The following is a 15885-nucleotide window of genomic DNA, read 5'->3' as shown; positions in this document are numbered from 1 at the left end:
GATTCAAGCTCACTAGCTGCTTCTTGGAAAGCCTATACAGGGCTGCTATGGGTCGGAACCGACTCGAAGGCACTTGACAACAACAACATATATATAAACACTACACCAGTTTCTAGAAGGGACTTGAGCATTAGAAGATTTTGGAATCTGTGAGGGGGTGGGAGTATGGTCCCAGAACCAACCCCCTGAGGACACTGAGACAAAGAAGATTGTGTCTGAAAGCCTTTCAGGTCTTTCAGGTTTTCTCTCAGACGTCATCGTCATCTTTTCAGTGAATTCTTTCCTGACTATTGTTATTTACCACCAAATTGCAACAACCCTGCCTCACTTTTTGCTGTTCCATTATCACCATATAACATCATGCATATTTTATTTCTGTTGTTTATTTTCTATCTGTTCCTGCTAAAGTGTAAGTCTCATGATGTTGGGCTTTTGTCTAGTGTTAGCTCTGCGTAAGTTTTTGAATTCTGGGTAACAAATTACCCCTGACCCCCATCCCCTGCAAAGAAAAAGATTTAGTGTCTCAAAGCAAGAATATAATTTCATTATTTCAGTGAGTTTGGATTTGGAAGATGGCTGGCTGGATAGTTCTGGCTCAGGCACTTTCAGGTTGACTGTGGCTGTAGTCATGACTGGTAAGCTGGTACTAGTAATTCAAGACTGATGGCAGAAAGGACCTGAGAAATGCTAGAGAGGTGGAATGGGTAGCAAAAAGGGAGGTGTACTCTCAGGGAAGGATTTTCAGCTTAAAGATAGGAAATTCCAGAGCATGTTGGCCTGCTGATGGCACTAACCAAGAAGAGGGAGTAGAGCTGCTAATGCAATGCCTTCAGTGCACCTTGGACTTCTTCCTTCAGTATCATTAGGTCTTGATCATATGCTACTTCTTGAAATGGTTAAACATAGACTGTTTCTTTTTGGTAGAGTGATTCTGTGTATTCCTCCCATCTTCTTTTGATGCTTTCTGCATCATTCACTATTTTGCCCAAAGAATCTCTCAGTATTAAATGTCGAGGCTGGAATTTTTCCCTCAGTTCTTTCAACTTGAGAACTGCTGACTGTGTTCTTCCCTTTTGGTTTTCTAACTTTAGATCTCTGCACATTTCATTATAACATTTGACTTTGTCTTCTTGAGTTGCCCTTGGAAATTTTCTGTTCAACTCTTTTACATTCTCCATTTGCTTTAGCATCTCTATGCTGGAGAGCAACTTTCATAGTCCCTTCTGACATCCATTTTGGTCTTGTCTTTCTTTCTGTTAGATGTTTTTTGTGTCATCCCAAAATTTTTCTGATTTTTTGGTCATTAATGTCTAATGCATCAAATCCATTCTTGGGATGATCTTTAAATTCAGCTGAAGGTCATATTTTGGCTCTTGTGGACTTGTTTTAATATGCATGCATATTTATATGGCTTACTGTATATATATGCATTCATACCTACATTTGTAACCATACATATTTTTGGTGGTTTTACTAAAGTTGCAAAATTGTATGTTATAGTGTTTACCAAATTTGTCCATTTACTCTCATGTGCTTGGTCATGTTAAGTTCACCCAAATTTGGATTCCCTTCCCCATCATCAAAAGTAACAAGTGCCTACTGTCTAGAAAGTCTTCTGTTTGCCTTCTGTACCTTGTTACCATCAAAGAACTTTGCTTTCGGTGTGCTGTTTTTTACATTTTATATTAGTGAGACCATATTAATAATTGTCTTTTTGTGATTGACTTATGTCACTCAGTATAAAGTCTTCCAGATTAATTCATATTGTAAGATGTTTTAGAAATTCCTTATTAGTTTTTATCCATTCATCCCTTGATGGGCACTTTCTATTGTCTTGCTATTGTGAATAATGCTTCAAATGAACATAGATATTCTTATTTGCCCTAGAAGTTGGATTGCTGGATCATATTTCTCTTTCTAGCTTTTGGAAAAAGTGCCATACTGTTTTCCAGATGGCTGTACCATTTTACAATCCCACCAGCAATGTATTAGAATTCTAATCCCCGCACAACATCATCATCATTTCTTGTTTTCTGTCTGCTTTTATATTTTGAAGAGTTGACAGAAATGGAGTGTCTTTGATGCAGTCACTCCAGCCAAGGTACTGACTGAATTCTTTGACAGCTGTGTTATTTGTGTCTGAATTGCCTGGGTTTTCCCATATTGACCTGATGTTTATACAAGCTTGTTTCTTTATAAATAATCTTAACTCTCCTTTTCTTTTTTTCCTGTATCACACTTTATCTACTTTATAATATGTTCAGATAAAATATGAAACTCTTCCCAATAGCGTGTGTATAAATGTCTGTTAGAAACCTGTGTGAGATTAGACAGAAGAACAAAAATGAAGAATGTAGGTTTTAACAATGTGCTCTTGTCTGACAATTTGGGACAAAATAAATGTTTGGCTCTAGTTTTTGAGAGCTATAATCTGAGACGTGACTTTAGAGGTGATTCACTGAAGTTCCTTTATTCAATTCTAGTCAGACAATCGCTGTTTTGGCATATCTCTGTCACTTGAGCAAGTCCTGTAACCCGCTTTGGGTCTCAGGGGCCTCCTTGGGAGACTGATTATGCAATCCTGACCTTAGCAATGGGAAATCTAACAAACCAAAGCCACATCTAGTATCAACTCCATAAAATCAACACGTTCCATGAGATATCTAAATGATAAGGTATTCCTGTGGTTAATAAGTCCCAGCTGCAGAAATAGAAGTTGGTGACAGATGGAAACAGGATACAAATGGGGAGCATGTTGGACTTGAGACTCTGCAGATTGGGGCTATGTCCTTGACTGTGGGGCTTGCCTCTGCAGGTAACTGGGACCTATTCTCACCTTAAGTTCTTGCTTAAATGATATAGCCACTTCTGATTCACACTTAGTTTCTAAACAGAACAAATGGGAAAATGTGCATGGCACAGCAGGAGGTTCATAAAACAATATTAATTCATACTTTGATCTGTCCTTAATATGTTACCATACTTAAATATTTCTATGGCTAGATCTATAACATATCAGTGCTGTACATTATTGATTTACAGAGTCTGATTCATTGAAGAGAAGAGTAGATCTAAGCATGCTCTATTGCTAAGAATACTTGAAGTGGACCAACTGGTTCAAGGATGAAGTGAAGATGACCATATCCTAAGTCAGGATTCCTGGGTCCTCTGTTCAATGTGAATCTTCCTTTGATTGTTTATACTTGGTGGCTGTGAACTTGGAAGCAAAGGTTAGGGAGAAAACACACATACAATGATGAATGATTGTTTGCAAGTACATGTGTCTATTGATCTGAGAAAGTAAAAGTTTATTGCTCCCACTTTTTTGAAAAATAGACTCAAATCTACAGAAAAATTTAAGATGAGTGTTATGAGCACCTACATAACCTGGAGCTCTGGTAGCATAGTGGTTACGAATCAGGCTGTGAATCTTAAGGTCAGCAGTTCGAAACCACCAGCTGTTCCGCGGGAGAAAGATGAGGCTTTCTGCTCCCATAAAGATTTACAGCCTTTGAAGGCCTGTACAGGGTCACTGTGAGTTGGAACCAACTCCACGGCACATAACCACCACCACCACATAACCTTAACTAGATCCACCAGGAGCAAAAAGTCTCATCTGTTTTCGGTAGAGTGGCTAGTGGTTTCTAGCTGGGAACCTTGTAGTTAGCAGCCCAATGCGAAGTAACCCACCAGGACTCCAACATTATTCACCTTCTAAGAGTAAGGGGGACCTGGTGTGACATTGTGGATTAATGCACTGCAAAGACGGTTTGAACCGCGTGTTAGCAATTCAAGCTCACCAGTCACTCCTTAGAAACCCTATACAGGGTCACTATGGGTCGGAACTGACTCAGTGGCACTTAACAACAACAAAAGTAGGGGAATTTGCCTATTCAATCACAATGCCATGATCACATCTTCAAACAACAGCAAACAAAACATCAATAATATTATCTAGATGCTGTTTAAATTTCCCCAGTTGTTCCCCAAAAAATCTTTACCACTTTTATCAAATCAAGGCTCCCACATTGCATTTAGCTGCTAGATGTCTTTACATTTTTAATCCTGACCTGTGGCAATCCCATACACAAGGGAATGTAATACTGCCCAGTCTTGTGCCAACCATGTGGCAGTTGTGGATCCCACCGTAACTATGGTGGATAGGTTTTCATCCGCTGAGCTTTGGAAGGAGAACACCAGGACTCTTTGCGTACATTTCTCCATAAACCGCATTGCACAGTTCAATTTGCAATTTCAAGTTGACCGAAATTCAATCTCTCAGGCAGAATGAGCGATCAGTAATCAAAAATCCTATCATCATAACGCTGGCCGATGACGCAGTGCTCTTTATTTTTCGCTTGGAGCCCAGCATACCATCTACTGTGAGACAGAAAGCCAGTTTCGTCTTCAGTCTTAAAGCAGCAAGCCTATCAATGTACGAAAAGGATGGACTGAAAGCCTGTTTTTCTTCATCCTACTGAAGAGCAGCAGAATTTGGTGACCAAGAATCAACTACCAGGCTTGATTTTGTCTTACTTGGTCATAGTCTGCAGGAGATTGACGTTAAGAGGGAGGGAGCAAGACGAGTGGAGGAGGAGCCAGCCGAAGGCGGGAATCTGTGTCCTTTAAAAATAATCTCCGCCTTCTCTTAGAGAGTGGACCTGGAGTAAATTACTGAGTTTCTCTTAGGTCTCCTTTCTCATTTCCTAGTATGAATTTTTATAGTATCGTCCTCAAGTGAGTGTCTTAACCTAGATCCTGACCTTAATAAGTAATAGTTAAATTATTTTTGTGGTTATTATCATTATGATTATTGTTTTTGCGTTTGTAATCACCACCTCCATCACCAACTTCATCACCATCATCATCAGAATCCCCAACTCCTAGCCTGGAAGCTTCAGGCCCGGGTGACTCATTTTCAGGACAGCCCTCTAGACAATATTTTCCAGGGTGACTACTTCCTATAATGAAGGAAATCCCCTCGGCAAATTATCTCATTACTTTTTTTCTTGATCAAACTCAATCTTCCTCTTCCAGATTCAAACAGAGTAGGAGGGACTGGCTTCCCAGGATTCAGCCCAGCTTCGCCCGCAGCAGGTCACCCTTCCCACGCGCGTTCAGGCGCCTTCCCAGTGCGTCGCCGCTCCCTGGCGGACCCGGCGGGCAGGGCCCTGGCTCCAGGCTGAAGGGCTCCCACATCTGCTGCGCTGCGCCCCGCGGTCCCCGCCCTAGGCTGTCTCCCGCCCGCGCGCCTGCCCGTCCGCCCGCCAGCGGGCGCGCCCTCTCTTCTCTCCCTCTCTTTCACCGCCTAGCCACATCTTCCACTGCCGTCCGCCCGGAAAGACGATGTCGAGGCTTAGCTGGGGTTACAGCGACCACAACGGTGAGCGCCTGCTGTTGACTAGGGCTGGAGTCGTGGAAGAGGGGTGGTGAGCTCTGCGGGGACCGGTCTAGGCTGAGCTTTGCGCAGAGGGTGCCCCAGGGCACTGGCCCGACGCCCCGGAGCCAACCGACCACACATTGCTGATCTGGCACTTGCTAGTAACTTTCTGTTCCTCTTTAAATTGGGCCGTACTCCTCAGAGCTAAACGCAGGAAGCTGAGGGCAAGGTTAGTTTAGCTTAGACAGAACAACATTTTGGGGCGAGGGGGAAGGTAGTAGATGGAGGTGGTGAGTGTAGGTGTGTGGTTGTACTACCAAGGTTACCCTCAATCTTCATATGTATATATTCCCTCACCTTCATTTGATAAGCCCAGGACTTTCCCTAGTAGTACATACTTATCAGTTAAAGGCATGGAGATTAGAAACCTAAACAACAAACTTTGATAAATTGAGAATAAGTTCGTTCATTATCACTTAGAAACAAATCATACAAAATCTTTGCAAATGTGATTATGAAATCTTAGTAACTTGCATTGCAACACTGAAGATTAAGTTATTTATTGGCAAACAACATGCTGTACATTTTTAAATAGCTGTTACTACAGGATATTCCCACAGCAATTTGCAGTTAGTTGACAACTCTTGTGAACTTTAGTACGATTTTAGGTTATCTTTGGGAACGGAAGTTATTTTTTGGGGGGGGGCTACTTCTCCACTTTTCCTCTCATGTATCCTCATCCCTGAAAATTGAAGGTTGTTGAAATAAGTAAGGCATTGGTAAAAATGTATTTACTGATAGGAGCAACAATAAAAAAATTAAAATGTATCCTTTCATCTCATGTACCCTACCTAAATGATCAAAAGTAGTCATGTTCTTCTGTTCTTGAGTTAAATGAAACTGATCATTTCAAATAATGATTTTTTTGAAATAATTGCTAAATGGTCCAAGACAATCTTATATTTATGATTGTGAGAATGCAAATTGTGTATGCTACTATTGTTGTTAAGTGTTGTCAAGTTGGTTTATAGCGACCCTGTATAGAGGCTTGAATTAGCTTGGTGGTTGGCAGTCCAGTTTTTATCCTATGGAGGCATTGTGCTTCCTATACTACTACTACCGTTGTTAAGTGCCGTCAAATTATTTCCACTTTTTAGCCACTTCCTATAGGGTTTCTAAGGAGCAACTGGTAGGTTTGAACTGCCAACCTTGTGGTTTGCAGTCCAGTGCTAATCCTACAGTGCCACACCAGGAGTTCATACTATTCTTGTTGTTGTTAAGTGCCACTGAGTTGGCTTCGACCCATAGCGACCCTGTATAAGGTTTTTAAGAAGCAGCTGGTGAGATTGAACCACTGACCTTGCAGTTTAAACCAATTTTGCTGTCTAGTACATTAACTCACAACGCCACACCAGGACTCCCAGAGAAAGTATTTTAATAGTAGTAGTTCATACTACTTTCTCTGGATTAACATGCATGCTACTAGACAGTACTGTATAATCAAATTTTATAAAAAGCGTGTTTTCACAAAGGAACATAACATTTCCATTTCCAATTGTTGCCTGATTGAGGTTTATGATTTGCATGCTAGTTTAAAAATGGCAGCAGGTGAAATTTAGCACTTTAATAATGAGAGGTATAATTTAGGCAGATATTTTTTTTGTGACTGAGACCATCATTGAAGTTTTTACATTTTGCTAATTGCCAATTTATGTTTGGGAAACAAAAAAACAACACCCCACTAAACAAGTTTCTTTTAATTTCCCTCGTGGCTGGAGTCATTTTTATTATTGTTATTGAATAGTTAGTGGTTACCAACTGTATGGAGTTCTACTGATGCTGGGGATAGTGTTGATATCTTGTGCTGCTAACTGCAAAGTCAGCAGTTCAAACACACCAGCCCTCCTTGGGAGAAAGAAAGATGAGCTGTCTGCTCCGGAAAGTGGGAAGAGACTCATCAGCAGTGGGTAGGGTTTTGGTTTGGTTGCTAACTGTGCCATCACTGTTAAGAAAAAGAAGCGTATTTTCAACTAATGACTATTGATTATTCTTTTAATAGGTTAGAACATATTGGCCCCATTGGCGCTCATATTCAGAAAAGTTTTAGATCCATCTTAGAAAAGCCATTAACAAAGAAAGAATGACTTTGTATATCAACTCATACTAGGTATTGTAAGTCAAGCTACTTCTTTTACATACAATTGCTTTCTGAGGAACATGCCTTTAACTATATTCACTTTAGCAAAATCCTTATTGGAAATGTGTTGTACCTGCATAGGCAAGTTTTGTTGCTTATGTCTGTCCAGATATTGGCAGAGACCAGGTAATGGGCAGATAAAAGGAAACTTAAATCTGGATCGACAGCAACCTCACCTGTGAGTGGATTTAAAACTGAATATTTGGAATATTAAGAAGAAAAGGGCAGGGTGAGCTCTTTAAGAGGCTGTGAAATGAACCTGCCATAGTAGTTAATAGATAATATTGGGTATTTGAGACAAAATATTATTAATTTTCCTTTATTCTGACTTGCCTCTGCTTTGAAGAACAGTTCTGGCTACATAGAACTAGAAGTAGGAGCGTTAAGGAATTGGGAGGAGAAAGGAAATAAGGTAGCAACATGTTATGACCATGCATTGCATACTTGAAATCTAATTCTCATTAGATTAACTCATCCTTGGTAGCAATTAAATAGATTGTTTTTTCCACATAGAGACTAGATTGTTATACAGAAAGAATACTCAAAAAAAATAAATGAGTGCTAACAAGGAAGCTTAATGCTGTCTCTGGAAATAAATTGTAAGCAAGGACTTTTGAGGCTCAAGTTGCTTTAATGTCCAAGTGACAGATTCCCATGAGACATTCAAGAGGATGTATGTGTATTTATATACTTATTTTATGCCATTTCGTACCTGAGACATAGGTGAAAGAAAAAAAATGTTTACTTTTGCTTAGTAAAACTGAAGATTAATAAACAGTTTCGGATTAAGAAATGGAAAGCTGTTGATAATTGTGATATTTTTGCATTTCTTAAAATCCTTAAGTTTTATTTTTCTTTAAATGTTTGTCCACATTAGTAATAAATAGTTACTTGTCATGCTTTGTCGTTTTCCTAATAGGACTTTTGGAAAAGTCCTGGTGGAATGATTATTAAGCACTCCACTGCTAGACAAAGGTTTTCATTTAGGGCCTATTTAGTGGTTTTGTGGCAGAAAGACCTGGCAATCTGCTTCTAAAAAGATTAAACCAAAAAAACCTCCGTTGCTAATGAGTTGATTTTGACTCATGGTGACACTGTATCAGTCACTTCTTGGAAAGGTACAGGGTTGCTATGAGTCAGAACTGACACTTAACAACAACAGGATTTGTTGTTAAGGATTTCCAAAGCTGTAAATCTTTACAGAAATCAGATTGTCATATTTTTTTGCTGGGAGCAGCTGGTGGGATCTAAGTGTTCTTCTACATGGACTTGCTCTGAGTCAGAATGAACTCAACACCACCTAACAACAACACTTGGTCTTTAGAGAAAAAGTGGTTTGAATACGAGTGGAAAGCTTAGGGAGTGGACCTGTGGACTACTTGCTTGGTAACTGTGTAAGCTTCAGACAGAACAAAAGAGTGTGGTACTGTAGGGTCAGCACTGGACTGCTATCCACAAGGTCAGTTTTTTTGGTTTCAAACCTGCCAACTGCTCCTTAGAAACCCTATACAGGGTTGTTATTGTGAGTCAGGACCAACTAGACAGCACTTAACAAATATGGATTGATACAGTAGCAGCAATAATGGATTCAAACATAGGAATGATTGTGGGGTTTGCACAGAACCAGGCAGTGTTTCATTCTGTTGTATGTAGGGTCTAGAAAGGACTAGAAGGCACCTGACAACAACACTTACATCTGTAGAATGACTTGGAGCTCACATGAAGCTGCGACCTTGCCAATGACTTCATTGAAACACAGAATTTAAGAGTCTCCCAGAGAAAGGAGGAACATAGACTAGGGAAGTTTCTAGTTTTTTGGCTCATCAATTTAGCACGCATGTTTCTGATTTGTGAAATTGATGTAATTTTGGCTTTTTGAATGGAGGATAACACTTGTCCCTTGTGTTGGAATTCAAATGTAGCATTGGCAACATAGCCACAAAAGGACTTTCTGCAATGTACAGACAGAGAAATTAATGACAACCTGACTCCACTGCAGATAATCAAGAAGAAAATGTTTCTTGACATGTTGGAGTCATTATATTTGGATTGTCCTGTGAGAAAGAGTATGTAGTTTCCTGGAATGCCTGTAGTATATCACCTGTAATTTAGTGGTGGCCGCTGTAGATACCAGTGAGCGCTGGAAGAAAGAAATAGGGACAGCATCTTTAAGAACTACTCCCCTGCTTTCCTACACAGCTTCCTTAAGTCCTTTGATTGGCCCAGCATGTAAACTTAATGACCTCCAGAGTCACCATCATTCGCTCTTGAAGCTGAGACTGAATCTCTTTGTTTTCTCTGATGAATTGTGCTATTATTAGCTTAGAAGAGTACCCCTTGAAAAGTACTTTATAAAACTTACATACTCTTTTGTTTAATTCTGAGAATGATTTAAGACAAACGAAGTGGTTTTCATAATTTTAATAAGAACAGTTAATCATATATATATATATATATATATATATATATATATATATATATGATAGATGCTTAACTCCTGAGGTTAAGGATTTTACTAATCTTTACTTTATCTTCAGTCTCTATTACAGTACTCCACAAATATTTGTTGATATCTTTTAGGTCCTATTCATTGGAATGAATTATTCCCTATTGCTGATGGGGACCAGCAATCTCCCATTGAGATTAAAACCAAAGAAGTAAAATATGACTCCTCCCTCCGATCTCTTATTATCAAGTACGATCCAAGCTCAGCTAAAATCATCAGCAACAGTGGCCATTCTTTCAGTGTTGACTTTGACGATACAGAGGACAAATCAGGTTGGTTTTTCTGTGTGTCTTTTTGGGGGGTGGGGTGTGCGGTGAGGCATAGGGAGATGGAAACTGGACTACACATTCTTATCTTTCATATTTTACTTTAACTAGACTTTAATTTGTGTAATTGAAGCATTTTTCCTTTTTGTAATTAAGATATCATATTATGTTTATAGCCCTTGAGGTAATTTTATCTTGAAGTGATAAAGATGAGTATTTAGAAGGGGATCTGCTGAGTGATCTTTTGAAATGGTCTTATGTTCTTATTATAACTTTAGTTAGAACTTATCATTATGTAATTATTAAAGTTGAACAGTATTTTATAAACAGTACTTGATTTGTTTGTAGTAACTTATTCATAATTAGTTTAGTATTTATTTGCAAATACTGTAATGCTGGTTGTTGTTGTTAAGTGCTAGATTGTATCAGCTATGCTATCAAAACTTAAACATTATTCATCCTAACATTTAAGATGGGGTGGGGTAGAAGTTGAAAAAAATGGAAACATCTATATTTTGTTTCTTAATAACACTTTAACTGTACTAGAACTTGTAATAAAAGTTTTATTTGATTTGTTCATGGGGTAGTGCCTTTTACAATGTGAATAAATAATGGAACAATCAAGTAAAACTTCATTTGTTAATTAATTAATTAAATGAAGAAATGTAGAAAACAGTATTTTCTTAACATGAACATGAAATCCTTCTTAAAGAATACCTATTGCCCAACATAGGATAATCACCCAACCTCAAGGTTCTTCTGAACCACAGGTTGGCAGTCCAAACTTACCATCCTCTCCTCAGAAACTCTATACAGGGGTCATGAAGAGTCAGAACCGACTGGACAGCACTTAACAACTACAACAACATTGCCCAAGAAATAGAACCTATCTATTTAATCTATTTAACATTAAGAGCGGCAATTAGAAAGGATCATATTCTGGTATACTTTTTGAGGCTTCTGACAAAGTATTTTTATTTTCAGTCTAGTATTGTTGTTGTTGTTGTTAGGTGTTATTGAGTTGGTACTGACTCATAATGATCTTATGCACAGCAGAATGAAACGCTGCCCGATCCTGGGCTATCCTCACTATTGTTGCCATGTTTGAGTCCATCGATGCTGCTACCTGGCCAATCCATCTCGTTGGGGGTCTTCCTCTTTTTCTCTGACCATCCACCCTACCAAACATGATATCCCTCTCCAGCGACTGGTATTAAGATAATGCTCTATTTGTCTGTTAATGAAAAATATGAAATTAAACAATCCTTAATTAGGAGAGTATTTATGCTTATTCATTAAGCTCAGATTTAGTTTATTAATGAAACATTTATTTATGTAAAACTTGATAGTTTGCCAAAATTATAAGCCCATACAAATGTCTTCCTTCTGATTATCACATTCAATAAAGTGATCTATTTTCACCACAGTATTATAAGTATGCATTAAGTAGATTAACACACGGTGTTTTCTTTTTCTTTTTTTCTACTCTGGTATTGTATATATAAGGAGCTCTGGTAGTGTAGTGGTTAAGAATCGGGCTGCGAACCTCAAGGTCAGCAGTTCATAACTATCAGCTGTTCCGCAGGAGAAAGATGAGGCTTTCTGCTCCTGTAAAGATTCACAGCCTTGGAAACCCTGTACAGGGTCGCTATGAGTCAGAACCGACTCCATGGCACATAACAACAAACAGCAATTGTATATATAGTCAATTGTGTTTCCTTGGAGCACTCAGTTTTCTGAATCTATATTAATAGATATGGTTGATGTAATTGGTTCATTGTAAAAGTAATTTTAGGTTTCTGAATACAAACTAATTTGATATTGTCTACAAAACATAAACATATAATAGCTGAGGCTATTCACTTTTAGTTTTAAGATAGAGATTATTTTTCACTTAACAAATCCAAGAAGCTGAATTATATGAGGAAAAGCGTACTTGAGAATTGAAGGAAGACTTAACAGGCTGTGATATGTAGATGGTACAACCTTGCCTGCTAAAAGCAAAGAAGACTTAAAATACTGATGAAGATCAAAGATCACAGCCTTCAGTATGGGTTGCATCATAATGTAAAGAAAACAAAAATCCTGACCACTGGGTTAATTAACAACATGCAGATAAATGGAGAAAGCATTGAAGTTGTCAAAGACTTCATTTTGCTTGGACCTACAAACAACACTCATGGAAGCAGCAGTCAAGAAATCAAACGACATATTGCATTAGGCACATCTGCTGCACAAGACCTTTTTGAAGTGTTGAAGAGCAAAGATGTCAGTTTGATGACTATGGTGCACCTGACCCAAGCCATGGTATTTAAAAAACTTCGTATGTATGTGAAAGTTAGAAAGTGAATAAGGAGACCATAGAAGAATTGATGCATTTGAGTTTTGGTGTTGGAGAAGACTATTAAAAGGACCATGGACTGCCAAAAGGACAAACCAATCTATGTTGGAAGAAGTGGAGCCAGAATGCTCCTTGGAAACCAGGGTAGCCAGACTTAATCGCTTATACTTAGGACATATCAGGACTGACCAGTTCCTGGAAAAGAATACCATGTTTGGCAAAGTGGAGGGTCAGAGAAAAAGAGGAAGACCCTCAACGAGATGCTTTACCGCAGTGATAGCAGCAATGGGCTCAGGCTTAGCAATGACTGTGAGGTTGGCATGGGACTGGGCAGTGTTTTGTTCTGTTGTGAATAGGGTCGCTATGAGTTGGTGCTGACTCAGTGGCACCTAACAACAACAACAACAACAACAAGACTTTAAGTCTTTTTCTTTACAAATGTAGTGGCAAAATTCTATATTCTAATTTGCTTTATGATGATTCAAGTTTTAATTTTCTCTGTTTCTTTCTCTCTGTCTCTCTTTCTTTCTTTCTATCTCCTTTTCTCATTTTTCCTCTAAGGCAAAAAATCCATCATCTCTGAGGTTATTTCCGCTCATAGTGACCCTAGAGAACAAAGTGAAACTGCCCCATATGGGGTCCAAGTATATGGCTCTATCTTTCTTTTATGCAGTGGCTGGTGGGTTCAAACTGCTGACATTTTGGTTCATCTGAACATTTAACCACTGTGCCACCAGGGCCCATCTACTTTCTCTGATGTTGTTGTTGTTGTGAAGTGCTGTTGAGTCGGTTCTGACCCATAGCCACCCTGTATAGGGTTTCCAAGAAGCAGCTGGTGAGCTTGAACCACTGAGTTTGCAGTTCAAATGACTTTGCAGTCTGATGCATTAGCTCACAGCACCACACCAGGACTCCCTGTACCTAGGGTTAATCAGTGGAATGGGTTTGTCTATGTTTTCAGATTTGGTTCTTTGTGATCAGTAGTATGTGCCCTTTCCCAGAAAATGAAGGTCTCTTTCTTATCTAGATCACAAAGAAATGCCTAGGATTAATTGAAAATGTCCTAAATATACTTTGTAGTCTCATGAGACAGGAGCTATATAAATATGGATCATGATTCTCATCCTTTTTCCTCAAGATAAACCAAAAGAGAATGTTTTGTGGTTGCTGTTTTTGTTAAGTACCATTAAGTCTGTTATGATTCATCGTGATTCTGTATAGGGTTTCCAGGGAGCATCTGGTGGGTTTGAACTGTTGAGCTTGCGGTTGATAGTCCTACAGCACCACACCAGGACTCCATAACTACAATAGTTAACAAAATAAGTAGAAACTTCTTTTTCTTTGGTTGTTGTTGTTGTGTGCTGTCTAGTCAGGTCTGACTCATAGTGACCCTGTACAGGATTTCCAAGAGTGGCTGGTGGATTTGAACTGTCAACCTTGCAGTTACTAGATCAGTGTTTATCCTACAGTGCCACACCAGGGCTCTTTTCTTTGATAAACTATAAAAAATACAAAGATTCTTTCCTTAGCAAACTATTTGAAGCAAAAAGGCTACCAATTTATAAAGAAGCTACTTGTTTGTAACTGCTGTTGAGTCAGTTCGACTCATAGTGACCCTGTGTAGGGTTTCCAAGGAACGGCAGGTGAATTTGAACCACTGACCTTGTGGTTCAAACTGACCTTACAGTTCAGTGCTTTATCCCACAGCACCACACCAGGACTTCAAAGACGGTACTAGAGAGCAAAATTAACTCAGTCTTGTAAATCAACCAGACCACTTAGAATTTTTCCTCCTTTGCATGACTTGTTTAGCTGGGCAACTAGTTCCACACCCCAAAACTAACCTGAATGGAACTGCTAACCACAAGGTCACAGTTCATACCCAACAGCTGCTCCTAAAAAACCTATATAGGGTTGCTGTGAGTCAGATAGGAATCCAAGGCACTAACAACAACAACGTGAGAAGAGCTGTTCTTCAGAAATGAGTAGTTCTTTATAAAGGGGACAGTTGCGTATGAAATTCTTTAGGGATAAGTCATTTGATGAGGAAAGACAAGGCCGCAATCACCCAAACTTCTAGTCTTTCTGGACCAACACATGTTCTTATGTCTCTGGGAACCTCACTTGACTGGCCCAGTCACCTCCCACTGTGACTCCCATGCCAACCTAGGCTTGTCCTATCTATCACTGCACTTCCCAAACTGTGTGTAACTGCCACTGACTTTGCGTCTTTCCACTGATGTAAAGCGTCCATGTGGAGAACAGTATGCTGCGTTCATCTAACTGGCACATATGTTGTTGTTGTTAAGTGCCGTCAAGTCGATTCTGACCCATAGTGACCAGGTATAGGGTTTCCAAGGAGCAGCTGGTAAGCTTGAACTGCTGACTGTGCAGTTCAAATGGCTTTGCAGTCTGGCGCACTAACCCACAGCGCCACACCAGGATTCTACCTGGCACATATACTACCTAGCATTTAATGGGTACTCAATAAATATGTGTTTTAGATTAAAAAAAAAATTATAGGATATTTCTTGAGGACAGGTAAAATAACAAAATTACATTTGCGGTACACAGTGCACTATTGTTGCTGTTGTTATTATTAACTGCTGTTGAGTCAGTTCTGACCCATAATGATTCTGTATAGGGTTTCGGAGGAGCACTTGGTGAGCGTGAACTGCCGACCTTGTGGTTCAAACCAACTTTGCAGTCCAGCGCATTAACCTACGGCGCCACACCAGGACTCCATTGTTGTTGTTGCTGTTGTTAGGTGCCATTGTGTGGGTACCGATCCTTAACGACCTTATATACAGCAGAATGAAACACTGCCCGATCCTGGGCCAACCTCACTATTGTTGCCATGCTTGAGTCCATCGATGCTGCCATTTGGCCAATCCATCTCGTTGGCGGTCTTCCTCTTTTTCTCTGACCCTCCACCCTACCAAACATGATATCCTTCTCCAGTGATTGATCCCTCCTGACAATGTGTCCGAAGTATGAGAGACGAAGTTTGGCCATCTTGTCCTCCAAGGATTGATGCACTTCTTCCAAAACGGATTTATTGGTTCTTTTGGCATCAATTCTTCTACAGTCTTCCTTATTCACTGTCCAGCTTTCATATGCATATGAGCTTATTGAAAATACCAAGGCTTGGGTGAGGTTCACCTTCGTCCTCAAGCTGACATCTTTGCTCTTCAT

The 15885-nt window shown here is 39.4% G+C and overlaps 1 protein-coding gene across 1 annotated transcript in view; it reads left to right on the top strand.

Annotated features, from left to right (window-relative positions):
- Nucleotides 1-5296: 5296 nt before the first annotated feature.
- CA13 (carbonic anhydrase XIII) overlaps nt 5297-15885 on the top strand; it is a 43819-nt gene continuing 33230 nt past the window's right edge. The window contains exons 1-2 of the mRNA XM_006859239.1: nt 5297-5383; nt 10158-10355. Of these exons, the coding sequence (XP_006859301.1) occupies nt 5347-5383; nt 10158-10355 (235 nt within the window). The 5' untranslated portion in view covers nt 5297-5346. The remainder of the gene's footprint in view (nt 5384-10157; nt 10356-15885) is intronic.

This window comes from Chrysochloris asiatica, unplaced genomic scaffold, assembly GCF_000296735.1.
Source record: "Chrysochloris asiatica unplaced genomic scaffold, ChrAsi1.0 scaffold00031, whole genome shotgun sequence".
NCBI lineage: Eukaryota > Metazoa > Chordata > Mammalia > Afrosoricida > Chrysochloridae > Chrysochloris > Chrysochloris asiatica.
Note: the sequence above shows the minus strand (reverse complement) of the source record. Positions and strands in the feature narration are given on the sequence as shown.